At 39.1% G+C, this 16,610-nt stretch overlaps 1 protein-coding gene across 4 annotated transcripts in view; it reads left to right on the top strand.

The window, feature by feature from the left end:
* The window catches only part of cacna1g (calcium channel, voltage-dependent, T type, alpha 1G subunit), a 405,931-nt gene that overhangs the window by 261,581 nt on the left and 127,740 nt on the right, over positions 1-16,610 (top strand). For all 4 annotated transcript variants that reach the window (XR_009389430.1, XM_059324455.1, XM_059324456.1 and 1 more), the window contains exon 16: positions 14,706-14,799. Coding sequence is in view for 3 of the 4 variants with exons in the window: in XM_059324455.1 (XP_059180438.1) it covers positions 14,706-14,799 (94 nt within the window). In the remaining variant the exon portion in view is untranslated. The remainder of the gene's footprint in view (positions 1-14,705; positions 14,800-16,610) is intronic.

The raw sequence follows: 16,610 nt of genomic DNA, 5'->3' as shown, positions 1-16,610 counted from the left end.
ATTAAATCTAACTACGTTACAAATTGAGTTAATAACAACTTAACAGGAAGTACCTGTCAATTAAAAATTGACCAATTCTATTGTTTTGGATTCATTCAAAATTCTCTTGATTTAGAATGACATACACATAAAGATTATATTTAATGTGATCAAAATAAGAAGATTCTATCTCAAACATTTTTATAATAAAGTTACTTAAACAACTGACTCAAAATCAAGGACGCATTTATATTTAATACATTTTATCAAATATATTATGAAATGACTGCAGAATAAATTATTACATCCAGGTCCTGTATGAGTCTTTTGTGCATCATTTTTGGGTGATTAACAAACCAGCTGGATCATTTATCAAACACATTTATACAGATAATAAATTCCAATCTTATGCTAGCTGTAAGAGGCTTAAAATAGGGCCACTCCACCCAAATTACAATAATGATCTGCTGTATTTTCAAACTTACCATTTATGATATTGTGCCATAGTTTTAATTTTATTCACAGAGGTTTTAATATAGCCATTGCTGAGAGTTTTGCTGCCAACCCAATTCAATAGAGTACTGTAGTGGGAATTAAAAGTCCAAATCACTTTCTCCACAGACAGAATCTGGTGGCTTTTGCAATTGGAGCTTTTCCAAAAGATGAGTAACTGTGAAAGAAAGTTAAAGGTTCTTTAATTAAAAGAGACAAAGGTACAAGGCTGTGTACATAAAAATCCAAAGGCTTTTTAATTTTGGGGAACATCCAATGGTCCAAGTGTCCCACTAACAGCAATCAAACAACCTTTTTTTTGTACAGCAGCTTAAAATGAGCCATTAGTTACGCCCTCTAGTGCACTGGTTCTCAAATGGGGGTACGTGTACCCATGGGGGTACGTGAAGGCACTCCAGGGGGTACGTGAGATTCTAAAATATACATTTAAAAAGTAGCATCCATGCAAAAATCCTTTAAAAATGATTATTTAATAAATATTTTAGGAAAATATAAGTATAAGTTCATAAAATGAATTTTAAATTCAGTAGGCTATTCAATTTCCTGATCCTAAAAACCCAGAGTGTCCCCCATACCAGGATGGTTGGACCCAACCTGTCATATGCCACCTGGCATCACCTGTCAATCACTGAAAACTCAAAGATGGAGTCGTGGTTGAAGCGTAGCAGTTATAGTTTTAAATGGTTATATGCTCACTGTTGTTACTACATTAGTTTGTGTAACTATGTTTGTCTTATTTTGAAGGTTTAACTTTAAAAGAGTTGTTAGAACCACCAGATTACATTGGGAAAATCGCAAATTTTAACATTAGAGACTTATTAGAGCCACCAAATAATAATTTCCATTGGAAAAACACCAATTTAACAAAATAGGATCGTTAATATTTGTGTCTTCTTTGTCAGGTTTTAAATTGGTGACAACATATAAACACCCTCTAATGCACAACATGGGTCAAAAATGACCTTGAGCATTAGAAGTGTAGTGGTAAAAAAAGGGGTTTTATTCAAAAAGTAAGGAATGAAAACAAAAATTTAGGATGTATGATGATCAAAAACATTTTATTTGAGGAAAACCTGCAATACTGAATGATGAAATTAATTTATTGCAAAGATATAAAATATAAAAACTTAGTCGGGTCACTTTAGACCAGGGGTGGGCAATTCATCTTCCCAAGGGGCCACATGAGAAACTATGACGGTTGCCGAGGGCCAGACCAAAACTCTTTTTCATGGCTTTAGGAAATGCAGTAAATTATCTGGTTTCCATTTATTTTAAACACAACATACGTTCAAACCACAAAAACAGTATAAAGTATGTCTGTGTAAAGCAATTTATTGACTATATGTAAAAGCAATAAGTGTTTTTGATAAGGAAACAAGGTAACTCAGTGTTACTGTGCAGGTGCACATGCATGCATGCGTACATCGCCTTCAAAGTAAAAGCTCCGGGTTGTATTGATTTCTAGTTTACTGGTAACCTTACGTGGGCCGGACAGGGACAGCCAACGGGCCGGATGTGGCCCCCGGGCCGCCTGATGCCCAGGTCTGCTTTAGACCCATGTTGTGCATCAAAGCATTAAGGAATGGTTAGGTTTATATACAAAAACCACTTGGTTAGGGTTAGAGAAAGATCACCTCTTAAGACTATTGAGTCCATTAGACCAGTAGTTCTCAACCTTTTTGAGTCGCGACCCCCAATTTAACATGCATGTTGTCCGCGACCCCCACTCACTGAACAGAATCTCACACAATGACCAAAAAAGACACAAAATGACAAAAAAAAAAGAAAAAATGAAAAAAAAAGACACAAAATGACAAAAAAAAAAAATGACATTAAATGACCAAAAAGACTAAAACACATTAACACATGAACACTTTAACACAGCGTCCCCAATTGGGGTCGGGACCCCAAGGTTGAGAACAGCTGCATTAGACCAATGGGATGTTGAACCAATGGCATGGCACAAGAGTGGGTGATGGTACAAACCTCAACAATTCAAAATCTCTAAAACTCTATTGAACAAGCATGGCTCAACACCAGAAGGAATAAATGGAAATACATGAGAGAAATATTAGAGTGTGACTATGAAACAACCAGCACATAAATGTACTTCAAGTTAAGTCCTTTACTTTTTAATCCCTAATGGAAAAATGCAGTTTGTGGCCTTAGTGGCCAAAAGAGGACCTCCAACATGGCTGCCAGAGAATGTGTCACATCATCTAAAAGTCCTCTAACCTCCTTCCTGCATGTTGCCCTTGCTGCTGAAACTAACCGGGGCAGTGAGTGTCTGTTCAAAAGAGACAACAAAGTGCTTAACTTGCATCACTTTGCTGTGTGTGTCTTTCTTTTCTCGTCCCTTTTAAAAGCAGACTCTGCATCAAACCTTAGATTGAATGCTCACCTCCCACCAGCCCGCCACCCTTATCTTTTCTTTCTAGCCTCGGGGTACCAAAGCTGCTCCGCTACCGCCAACAGTCTCCCCCTCTCAGTCTCTGCTTTATCTCACTGGAGGATAGAGATGAAGCCAAAGAGAGATGGGGATGAAGCGGAGGGGGGGTTTTTTGGGAGGCCCCGGCACAGCTAGATAAATCCAGCCGGACTACAGGATGAGAGCTAATAAAGAGAGGGGGAGATCAACTCTGTTTGCATGACTCAGGCGAACCTGGTCTCACAGGAATCTGTGAAATAGCCACGGATTTGCTTAACTCAAAATCCGTGGAATAGCCACGGAATCACTCAAATTTCCATGAAACTGACACGGATTTCGCTACAATGCAAGTTAATGACAGTCATATCCCGTGGCTATTCCATGGATATTTGTTCCTATTGGTTTGTTCCAAGTCACGTGACTTTTAAGGTCCCGGCGGTCAGAACAAAAAACATGGCGGACAGTTCTCTCATTTTGAAAAAAGTGAAAAAAATCAATATTTTGACTTAGTTTCTGCATAAAAATGGACTTTGATCACATGTTTAGCGAGAAATATATGTTTTATTTTCTAAATATTCACTCAGTGAATGTACATAATCACTTTGTATGTTGGAATAGCCACGGGATATGACTGTCATTAACTTGCATTGTAGCGAAATCCGTGTCAATTTCATGGAAATTTCAGTGATTCCGTGGCTATTCCACGGATTTTGAGTTAAGCAAATCCGTGGCTATTTCACGGATTCCTGTGAGACCAGGTTAAGGCAAGGCCAGTACACCCTGAGAAATGAGGCCTTTGAAAAACAGATGGTTGTAAGTCTTGTCCTTGTGTCCTCTGATTTTACACTGTTGAATGCTATCCAGAACTGATCCTCGAGTTTTCAAATGGGCAAGTGTCCCAAATTGTTAAAACACAGCAGCCACTGGGGGCTTGTAATGGGGATTTGAGTGGAGTCTGCTGAATGGTATAATGGTTAAACCTGCTGTAACTGTTTAGTTCTCCTATATTGGGTCTTTTAACTGCCTCTACACTGTATACTTTGCATACATTATTAGTAACCTTTAGAAGTCCAGTGGTACCGGTATTAACCCTTGTGCACCCCTTCAGAAAATGTTAATGTATTACCCTAGGTGCAAAAAATGTTCACCTTTTTAAAAAGTGCTATAAAAATATAATGTATTAATTTTTTTTTCACTTTCAATGCATTAAATCTTTTGACCAACTTCAGTCCTTTTCATAACTATGAAATTTACATGTATTTCTTAAATAATTTTAACCCTTTAATTCCCTTTTAGAAATGTAAATCCACATGTTTTAAATGATAAAAACACAAAACATGAAATATTTTCCATTTACTAAGTGCAAACTGGAATTTTTTGGGGGGGATTATTAGACCCTTGGATACATCAATAATTAACAACAACATTGATCAAAATGCATTATTAATTTTTGAGCAGTGTGAGTTTATAAAAAAATATCCCACCTTTTACCCTAGGTGCAAAAAATGTTCACCTCTTAAAAAGTGCTATAAAAATATTATATATGAATATTTTTTTTTTGCCAACTTCAGTAGATGTGTCATATATTTAGCCTGTAGAGTGTGCATACATACATAACATAATATATAATTTGTAAACATATATATATATATATATATATATATATATATATGTGTGTGTGTGTGTGTGTGTGTGTGTGTGTGTGTGTGTATATATATATATATAAACACGATTTGATATAATATGATATATTGTACTGGCATTATATATGCATATAAATACTTGACTATACAAGATATACATATATAATATACTAAGAGTATAAGAATTTGTAAATAAGTTGAATGTGCAAAAGGACAAGAATACTGTTTAAATATAATATTTAATATCAATTACAATCTACACACATATCACATATGATGTGAAGTATATGTTCCAGTATTTGGAGTGGAGTGTTGTACAGGTGCACAGTGCAAAAAGTGACAGTAGATGTAATGCAATTCAAGAATGCATTAACACAAATTAGTTTTAAGGCTAATTATTGTTTTGACACATTAACACAGGTTGTGGCATGATAAACCTTTTGTCCAAAGTCAAACGGCAGTTAGCAGTCAATGGATAAAGACAAAGGCATTTTGAAAGGAAAGTTCAGTAACAATGTTATTTGCAGTTATTGTCGAGTACATCTAGTCTTAAGTACCATTTGGAAGCCGAGCACACAGCTCTCATTACAACAGTGTCATTAGCCCCAAAACATCAAGGATGAGGCTCGAGTTCAGACTGCATCCAACTACTTCACTTAAAATGTGCCTTCAAGGGTAATATCAGAGATTCACCACTTGTCTGATGACCACACAAGTAGTGCACAGACTACTATGTTTGCACTCAACGGGGACTATTGGAATTCACTCAGCATCTACAGTTGCCTCTGGGTTAAAGTGCATTATATCCACCAGCAGTGGGGAATAGTGACTACTTCTACTACACAAGCACTGCTGTATTGTTAATTGATTTCCAACAAAGAAAATCTACATATATTTGCATGTCCATTCCCATGATTATAAGAGTCTTAGATATTAGAAAATCCCCCCTTTTTGTGTCCAAAATCGGTGACGACACAGTTAATATCGACTCATTATAGCAGCTGGGGTTGAACTTCTAAAATTTGGAAAAAAAGAAAATAACTTACACCATTTATGTCATATGGATTACCCCAGCCAGTGGTGGACACAGGCTGTTCGAGAGGCAGGGGCGAAAAAATAAAACGGCACCATCTGCATGCAGTAGGGCACCAACTAGAGGCCAGAGTCACGGTGACTACGTCCATTATTTATTTGTTTAAAATTATTTTTGGGGCATTTTATAGCTTTATTGATAGAGAGATATTCAGAGTGAAAGGGGAAGACAGAGGGAAAGTTCTCCGAGCCGGATTTTACGGGAAAATACTAATACGGGAGGACGGCGGGAAAGAAGGGTAATATACGGGACATTCGGGATACTTGACAGGTATGGCAGACGCATCAGGATGGTAAGTGCAGTTAGCATCTTTCTTTTTTTCTCTAGTGTATTAGCTTGTAATTAGCAGAGGCTGACAGAGTGTTAGTGGTTATGAAATGTACAATAATATCTGCTGCAATGTTACGGTTTGTTTTCAGTCCACTCCTCTGAATTTCATTGTAGTTTAGTGCACAAAAATCTCTCCCTTTAGTAGAGAAACGTAAAAATACCTCTCCAGTGACAAACTTTGTCAAGATAAAAGTCAGTAAATTCAAGGTCAGACATTTTAGGGGAAACAAACATAAAAAAACAACATAGTTCATTCATTAGTATTGGCACCCCTGGACTTCCATACCTGCATTGCATTGGTGTTTGCTACAACAGCACAGGTATCCAATCCAGTTCTGGGTGGCCTCAAAATTGAGGAAAATGTGATGATGGGCTCATGCTAGAAAGCGTTCTGTGTGTTGCCCTTTTATTTTTTCGCCGCTAGTGGGGCGGCACTGCTAAGCTATTGTTCATTTTGTGATAAAAGCACCAAATTTGGTACATATATAGTTTAATATATTTAGAAAAAGACTGGATATTGGGACATCACATATTCACAATCTGATGACGATAGTGGCCATTTTGGAAAATGGCGGCCAGCTGTTACAAGTAGATAAAACCTGGGCCTCCAAGCTGCTGTTTACATGTTTTCAACACCACAAATATTAATCACATAAAAGTTCAAGTGAAAATATAGTTCGACAATGTAAGACAATAAAAAATTAAAGAAAATGCAACTAAATGTTGAGATTGCCTCTGCATGTTACAGTAATAAATGGAACCCTTTGGCATTCCTGTGTTCCACCTGCAATATATAATAACATTATAATTTAATGAGATGACCAATTACTTTGTAAAAGTCTGTAAAAGTGAGAATGGGTATTTAATTTGGTTCTCAGGGTTATAGGATCTAGAATATCTCCATTATTGCATGTGGGCCCAATGGGAAAGGAAAGTTTAACCAACTGCTGGTAGCCATTTTTAAAATCCAGTTCTGGCTGATACAATTTGGTGGACACACACACACACACACACACATACACAGACACAATTAACCCTCTTCCTCCTATCAACATCCACCCGCCGTCTTCCATTTACACCCTTTTTAAAGCAATGTAATTGAGATTCCCCCAGTGTGCTGCTGTTGTCTATTATTGGCTGGCTATCAGCAGCAGACCTGGTCTGGCCCATCTCCTGCTGCCGCCACCGTGCCCAAATTGGGGTGGCAGAGTGTAAACAAGCTATCCAAACAACCGCGCTATTTCGGGACAAGGGATTTCCCTCAAGTCCAGTCCCCACCTGCCCTCCCACTCCTGCTCCAAAGCTATCATCTCCACCTTTCCTTTCACTGTGAATCCTCCAACTCTTCCTTCTACTCACTGATCTTGGCCGAATTCTCCCCAAACCAACAATATACTCAACACCTACGTACTGAAAATGCCTTTTCAGTAATATAATCCTGTTAGCATCTCCTCCGTCCCTTCAATAAGTACTAAAACAAAACAGTGCAAAGCCTTCTCCTTCTACCAGTCGTATTATTCCTGCTCCTCCTGTGATGCCTTTTCTGGAGATTAAGAAACGTAACATACAGTAATTTCATCTTTTTTTTATAGAGGGTTTGTTTTCTGACAGCAGAAATATGGATTGCTGTCTGCATGTAAAATAAGTTGTAAATAATGTACACTGTTAGAAATAATGTGCTAAATTAAACAGGGTATTTTTTCTCCCCTGAAAACAGCCTGGTTACTGATTGGATAGGTCTCAAAGCGGGATGTGACGTAGTACTCTACACGACAACAACACACGCCATTTGGAAAAGCTGGCGATCAGTGTTCCCAACTTAGCAGCTTTGTTGCTAAATTTAGCAACTTTTCAGACCCCCTTAGCGACTATTTTTCAAGAAAGCCACTGGAGACAAATCAAGCGACTCCTTCTTACTCTTCTTAACGAGCCGCTAACGAGCCAGAGGCTAGCTTGGTAAGACAAGCCGCCGTTAGCGGCAGTTAGCTACAGTTAGCTCTGGAGCAGTACAGTGTGTATGTGCTGCTGCTGCAGGAGGTGTTAGCGTAGGTCTTAGCGATCTCTGTTTGTTTACAACAAGCATTAGCATGCCCGGCACTTAGCATGCCGTTAATTCACAGTCAATGTGTTTATGATCAGCGGAGACTCTGTGCATAATTAGCCATGCTGCTTTCAGCTGCTGACGTTGTGCACAGTTAGTGACGGTGAAAACCATCCGTCACCTCCAGAGTCTCTAAATCCCTCTGGGGGCTAACTTGTAGTGGAGACACGCAGAGTGAGCGGACGTTTGAGAGGGCGTGGCCTGAGATTTTCCCGGGGGCCACTTTTCCCCCTAGTCGAAACACGGCTATAGACAGTTGAGGTCCACTTATGAGCCAGTGGAAGTACATTAATGTATTTTTTACCTGTACCACTATTTCTGATATTGAACCTTAAGGTAAATACCTTTTTTAGGGGCGAAAAAAATCTATATAAATGTTCCCAAGCCAATGTCTAGGGTTCAACAGCTGTACCTTGAAAAGCCATTGTACCCCTAAAGGTAGAAATTCTGCACATTTTTTTCTGAGAGTGTAAAGGGGGTAAAAAAAGGACAAATGAATACACTGAAAAAGGTGATTCAAGTAGGCAAGATAGAAAGGGAAGAGAGAGAACAGCGGACAAGGGAAGGGAAAGGAAATTTGTCAGATCAAAATCATGTCTGAGCTGAATTTATCTCTCCCTTGCAGTTTGGTGTAATTTCACCCATTTTATCCAGTTGACTGGAGGCATCTAAATTACACTGAGCAGAGCAGATGCTAGGTCAGCGTGATCTTGTGACACAATCAGTCAGAACTGTACAGTTCAAACATCTCTATCTGTGTTGACCTGCTAGTGCCATCAGTAGATGAACCAATGGTTTATTCTGCTGCACATGAGTAGTTAAACTGTTATTTTTATTGTGCAGCCCAAAGAGTCCTACACTTTATATTCCCTTAAAGGAATTACTTAGTGGAGCCAAGATACTGAGCCAAGAGAAGTAATAGCCTTGGTTTATTTCCTATAGTGTTCGACCTGCAGGTATAGGTGATTCATCTGTTTCCAATGACTTCTATTTGAAAAGTTTATCACCTTACCCATACAGGAAAACAAAAAGCTGCAGGGAGAGTTTATAGTGGCAAATGGGGGCTTTGAAAAGACAAGGGGGAGATATGGTTTCACCCCTGTGCCTTACTTAGGACATATTTAGAGATTTTTTCTATTATTTTGGCTGTGTTCAATGGTTGACTCAAGGGGAGTTCCTCTTGGTAGCACCCTGTTTGAAAAACACAGCAAAAGTACCTATGTAGATGCCCCTATGGTAGAGAAAACATCATAAAGTGCCCTCTACGGGGCCCTTCCAGTGGAGAAAACATGGTGAGGTGCCCTCTAGGGTGCCCTTAAATGGGCCACTTCCAATGGTACCTTCTGGGTTTCCTTCCAGTGGAGAATGTGACCATGTGCCCTTTAGGATGGCCTTTAATGGAGAAAATGTGATGAAGTGTCTTCTGGGTGCCCTTCCAATCAAGGACCATGATAAAGTACCCACAAGTTTTTCCGTCCAGTGGAGAAACATGACAAAATACCCTCTAGAGTGGCCTTCAAATTGAGGAAAATGTGATGATGGGCATACCTGTCAAGTATCCCGTTTTCCCATAAATCTCCCGTATTTTAACCGGCCCGGGCGGAATAAAAAGAACACCTGATTCAAAACACCTGGTAGAGTGTATATAAATAGAGACTCAGTCCTATAAAGCTATAAAGCTATAAAATGCCCAAAAAATATCTTTTAAATAAGTATTGGACATAGTCACCGTGACGTCACCCATAGGGTTCTGACTACCTGATTAATCCAGGTGTGTCTGATTATTGTTGTTGTGACTGTAACTGAGGTCAGACACACCTGGATGAATCAGTTTGTCCATTAATGGCAGACAGGAAAAAAGGAGCTGGCTGAAGTTCAGGAAGTAGTGCAGCTGTGCATAAAGCCAATTGTAGTTTATAAGTGGTTGACAAGTGGTGATTTTAGCTTTCTTGTACACCTGTCTTAAAATGTCAGTACCCCTTGGTACTGGAGCTTGGTTGGGGTGGGGGGACTGCTCACGGTGGGTGCCGGAAAATTTCCCTCATTTTCAAATCCAAAACTTGACAGGTATGATGATAGGCTCATGCTAGAAAACTCTCTGGTGCCCTACTGTATGCAGATGGTGCCCTTTTATTTTTTCGCCCCTGCCCCTTGGACAGCCTGTGTCCACCACTGGCTGGGCTAATCCATATGCAACATGATCTCACAGAAATCCGTGAAATAGCCACGGATTCGCTCAAATTTCCGTGAAACTGACACGGATTTTGTTACAATGCAAGCTAATGACAGTCATATCCCGTGGCTATTCCAACATACAAAGTGATTATGTACATTCACTGAGTGAATATTTAGAAAATAAAACATATATTTCTCGCTACAAATGTGATCAAAATCCATTTTTATGCAGAAACTAAGTCAAAATATTGATTTTTCACTAAAAATGAGAGAACTGTCCGCCATGTTTTTTGTTCTGACCGCTGGGACCTTGAAAGTCACGTGACTTGGAACAAACCAATAGCCACGGGATATGACTTTCATTAACTTGCATTGTAGCGAAATCCGTGTCAGTTTCACGGAAATTTGAGCGATTCCGTGGCTATTCCACCGATTTTGAGTTAAGCGAAATCCGTGGCTATTTCACGGATTTCTGTGAGACCAGGTTGTCCATATGACATAAAAGTTTTTTTCTTTTTTTTCCAAATTTTAGAAGTTCAACCCCAGCTGCTATAATAACTCGATATTAACTGTGCAGCCATAATACACTTAGACCCTGAGATAAACCTGTCCATTTTTCAAAGACCTTGCTCAATCCCTCAAAGCCAGATGTTTTGTCTGTGTGTCTCAGAAAGGACAGATGAGCGTCAGGTTGGCCTGTCGCTCTTCACCTGCTCCTTATGCTTATCCTACTCGGTCCTCACCACAGAGCCCCTGGCCTAGCTTTGGTTTTCCTGTGAGTACACTCCGATTTGTCACACTGACATTTACACTGACCAGAGGCTGCTGTGGATACAGGCTCCTATCTGTCCACTGCACAGTGGAAAGCAGTCAAAACACAACCGCTCTCCTCTCTTTCCCCCTCACCTGAAGAAGAGCGAGAGGGAGAGGAGATAAGGTTGAGCACCCACAATGCTTAGCGCTGATGCTCCACTGGGTCTGTCCCATCACAGCTGTCCTTTCTGATTGATTGTGTGTGGGTTGATGAGACCTGTGGGAGAGGGGCTCCTGCTGTACTTAAAACAGGTTTTCTTTTTTATGTCTGATGATAAATGTATATGGATGGAGCCTGTATGGATGATTAGAAGTATGTCTGTGTGAACATGTGGTATAATCTTTATGCCCAAACATTTCTAAAATAAAGCTAAAGGCAACTTAGCCATGATTGGCTCAATACTAATCCTAAAATCAGAATCAACATTATCGGCAAAGTATTTTGTTATTTGGATATTATAAATCCCTTTTTTTGCGTGAATATTTATATATGGTAAATATGTTTACTGAGACTGGGTTGTCTACACTCCAACCAAAATTCAAAACACCTGCAACCGTAAAGGAAATAAAGGCAAAAGTTATTATGACCTCTTTGAATCTCGCACCTAACACACATTACAAAAAACTAAAATTAATAAAAACTAAACTGAAACTAAGCATTTTCAAAAACTAAAAACTAATTGAATTTGAAAACAAAAATTCACAACGAAATTAAAACTAAAACTACTGAAAAATCCAAAACCAGCATAACCTTGTCCTCTAGTGCCCTTTTAGTAATGAGTATTATACACCCTTGTATCATATTATACACCCTTCCACCAAGTTGCATCAAAATTGGACGTAAATTGGAAGTTAATCCATAACAAATCAAACAAATAAAAATGATGTCCTTGGAGGTAAAAAAAAAAAGGAAAATTAAGCAAAAATAAGGCTGACAGACAAATTCACGGACAATTCCCTTCTTTTCATTTTTCATACTTGTTATTTCCCAGCTGCTCTGTGTGCCCTGCTGTGGGCAAATAGTTTAAAAAAGAAAATTAAATAGATGTTGGAACGTGATGAGCATGGTTACCATGGCAGCGTCCTAGTAGCCCTTGAGTCAACATGCCTGATTGACAGGATCAAGTCTCCTTTCAAAATGAAAGCATCCGTTATCAAAACAGGCTTTTGCATAGTACTGCATATATATCTTTTATTTTGCCCATGTATGCATGCAGCGATTTATCGATTAATTGATTGTTAACCTTATAGATAATGTTATAGATGTTGTTGTTATAGATAACTCCTCAAAAAACCCTTTTAACAGGGAAAAACTCCTCAAAAAACCCTTCTAGCAGGGAAATACTCCTCAAAAAACCCCTTTAACAGGGAAGACCTCCTCAAAAAAACCCTTCTAACAGGGAAATACTCCTCAAAAAACCCTTTTAACAGGGAAATACTCCTAAAAAAACATTCTAACAGGGAAATACTCCTCAAAAAACCCGTTTAACAGGGAAAAACTCCTCAAAAACCCCTTTAACAGGGAAAACCTCCTCAAAAAAAACATTCTAACAGGGAAATACTCCTCAAAAAAACATTTTAACAGGGAAAAACTCCTCAAAAAACCCTTCTAACAGGGAAAAACTCCTAAAAAAAACATTCTAACAGGGAAATACTCCTCAAAAAGCATCCTAGTAGCCCTTGAGTGAACTTGCCTGCTCGTTCATTAGCATCTGCTCTTCTTAACTCATTTTCCAACACTTCACCTTTTGGGGAAATCAGCCTGGGGCACACAACTGTTGCTTTCACAAAAGGAAAAAAAAATGAAATTGTTTGCCTCAAAGATAGTCACACCCAACACGCCTGCAGTCAACAAATGCAATAAGCATTATATCCACACCCACTATGTCCTCTCACACTCATGGAAAGCATCAAGAAAGTAATTTGTGAGTTTAAAAGGAGGTGCATGGCAATTAGGTCCTGAGGCTTTTCTACACACAGTTTATTCTCTTTGCTACCACAGAGGTCTGACTCACCGGGTCGGCATTCTATTAATCCAGCATCCACCTGGCACCCTCACCCATATTAATGGAGTCTGCAGGCTCTGGCATAGTGCAACAAATACAAGCAGGAGTTCTCTGCAGTAGGTTTGTTAAGTGGAAGGCAGCGTGAAGCAGAGACTAGAAGAGAGTAATTAACAGCCTGGGAAAACTCCCTGTTAGATAGTACTGTGAGAGGAGTGGAACGATATGGAAATGGGAAACTGTGAGAGAGAGACAAAGAAAAGTATGTAAATCAGACGGTAATTTTTTTCAAACATCACAACTTCCGTGAAATGTTCCATTTCAGAATTTGATCGATGGTCCAAAAACATTTGGGAGGTGTAGAAGAGTATTAAGATTAAATTATTTTATTCACATTCAAGTTAAGCCTTTGGAGTCTGGGGCTCTTATGTTGGTTTTGGACTCCTTTTCATTCTGCCTGTACAAACCACTTAAAAAGTGTTCACCCTGCTCATTGTTTTCAGTACAACCTCACCTATATGAGCTGATTATTATTTTTTAATTTTGACTTACTGGATGAAAATTTTGAACACAGAAACACACAAAAAAATACAAAAAAACACACAAAAAACCCCCATAAAAAACACAATTAAATTACAAAAAACATACAAAAACACACAGAAAACACACAAAAATTACCCAAAAAAAACACATAAAAAAACACACATAAAAATTACACAAAAAAATTACAAAAACACAAAAATTACAAAAACACACATAAAAACACAAAAACACACAGAAAATTACAGAAAACACACAAGAAGACGTATACTTATATTTTCCTAAAATATTTATTAAATTATTATTTTTAAAGGGTTTTTGCATGGATGCTACTTTTTAAATGTATATTTTAAAATCTCACGAACCCCCTGGAGTGCCTTCACGTACCCCCAGGGGTACGCCTACCCCCATTTGAGAACCACTGGTATAGAAGGTACTTGCCAGCGTCCCTAACAACTTTTCTTGGGGAACCCTGTGGGTGAAATCTCTGAATCTTGCTCCAGAACAATGATAGAGAACAAAACAAGATGTAGACAGTTCTGCTGCTGTGACAAAAGCCAACGTGGGTTATTGATTTACAGATTGTCCGACATCACAATGAGGTACAGTTGTGTTGTGTGTTTGTGTACAAGTGTGAAAATCTTAGACCTAGCAACCACACTGAAGCTCTTTTGTAGCTGTCAAGTAAAAAGAACTGCCATGCAGCCAATGTGTTGTTAACAACAAAAACAGACCTGTAAGGTTCCCTGTGAAAAGTGCCGTGTTGCATTTGACTGGTTTCAGTGTGGTTTCCTTCTCTCTGTCTCACTTGCATGACGACATAATCTTTTTCACCGTCTCTCCGTGACCTTTGAACTCGGGGATCAAGGAGACCACACCCTAAACCGCCTGCTCACTAGACGGAGGTTGCCTCTAGTGACTGATCCGAAATCAGATCTGAACAAGGATTGACGGGACAATAAGTGATGTACAGCTGAGCAGGGATCTGTGTTTAGAGGCAACTTCAACCCACCTGCTTTCTACTAAAAAAAACTGATTTTCACAGGTGCTTCCCTCTAACTCTTTGTGTGTTTTTTTATGTGTCAAGGCTGATGCTTCTAAATCTGGTTCGGAGATCGATTCCTGTGCACGAAGTATGGAGGATGTAAACGGCAGCAAGAAGGACTTATCAGCCTCTGCAGGTGAAACTCTACATACAGTACACACATCGCATGGCTGCTTGAATCAACGACACTACCAAGTCAAGTCAATTTCATTTATAGAGCCCAAAATCACAAATCACAGATTTGCCTCAAAGGGCTTTAAAAAAACACTTTTAATAGGGAAAAACTCCTCAAAAACCCTTTTAACAGGGAAAAACTCCTCAAAAACCCTTTAACAGGGAAATACTCCTCAAAAACCCTTTCAACAGAGAAAAAAACTCCTCAAAAAAACTTTCAACAGGGAAAAACTCCTCAAAAAACATTTTAACAGGGAAATACTCCTCAAAAAAATCATTTTTACAGGGAAAAACTCCTCAAAAAGCCCTTATAACAGGGAAATACTCCTCAAAAAACCTTTTTTACAGGGAAGAATTCCTCAAAAAACCCTCCTAACAGATTAAAAACTGCTCAAAAAAAACTTCTAACAGGGGAAATATTCCACAAAAACCCCTTTAACAGGGAAATACTGGAATATAATAATACCAGGAATTAAAATGAACAAGAAACTGAAGAAAAAGGATTGGTCTAATCATTTTTTTCTATGACTGTATGTGTAACTGTACCCTACACTACACAACTACACTAAGAATGCTAAGGGCTCAACCCTGAGTGATTTTTCAAAGCTCCCATTACAACACTTGGCAAACCTAGCACCGTCTGTGTTAGCACAGTCAGCTGCTGCCATGTTACCTCCTAATCTAGGTCCCTGCAGATTACACAAGTCTTTCTTACAAAATGTGTGTGAAAAGATGCAAGTTAGGCTAAAGACATCTCAAGCAGACCCTGTGCACACATCCCCCACCTGTTCTCCGCCTGTGACTCTTGTTCTCAGCCTTTTCTCTGGGACGGCCGAAAGAAAATGAGCAAAAAAGAACATTAATTGAAGATTTTCAGACGTCTACTTCTCCGGCATAATTTCACCTAGAGACCCCATTTAAACTTTAAACAGTAGACACAAGTCTTGTGTATTGGTGTATTAATTTGCGTTTCGATAGGTCATATAGTTTTTTATCAATCCCTGTTCAATGACCATGATCATTTTTGGAGAAATTCTGAGATTATAATGGGTGTGTATTGCACGGAATGTTCGTGTCACAGTTTGTGATGTCATCGCTCAGAGTTTAGAGGGAGAGGTAAAACTGTCAAAAAATACATTTTAAAACTGCGCTCCAGGCCGCAAATTTCACTCTACAGAAATAATTTAAACATAGAAACGTAGGAAAATTAGTCTTCTCACTCACAATCCTCTGGTAAAGCTGTCAGAGTTATAGTTTGGGCGTAGGACGCACAGATGATCCACCAACACCACCAACAGCCTCATTGGCTCCCATATTAAAAACGCAGGGAGATATTTGAAAAAGGGACATTTAACAGTTTTTCTTACAAAATGTGTGTAAAAAGATGCAAGTTAGGCTAAAGACATCTCAAGCAGACCCTGTGCACACATCCCCCACCTGTTCTCTGCCTGTGACTCTTGTTCTCAGCCTTTCTCCACCCGGCAGGCCGTGTATGCTCAGCATCAGACCAGTACAGCAGCCTCATCCATAATTCCTCATACGCCACTTCCCATACCCTCTAATTACCGCAGACTGAAAAGCCCGATGGAAACACCACTGTATAGAGTCAAAAGTCCCAGACGTACAGTATCATCCCTTCAGATGCTCCGTATAAAACTGCTTACATAGCTGGAAGAGCCTCATATACATTCACTAGTCTGGGATAAAGGTTGGAAGACGGAGGAATTAGCGTTATTAAAGTTGCATTGCCCTCCGCGTGTCATGTATTTGTGT

Source organism: Centropristis striata, chromosome 21 (genome assembly GCF_030273125.1).
Source record: "Centropristis striata isolate RG_2023a ecotype Rhode Island chromosome 21, C.striata_1.0, whole genome shotgun sequence".
In the NCBI taxonomy this organism is placed as follows: domain Eukaryota; kingdom Metazoa; phylum Chordata; class Actinopteri; order Perciformes; family Serranidae; genus Centropristis; species Centropristis striata.
This window is presented reverse-complemented; position numbering and strand designations above follow the sequence as displayed.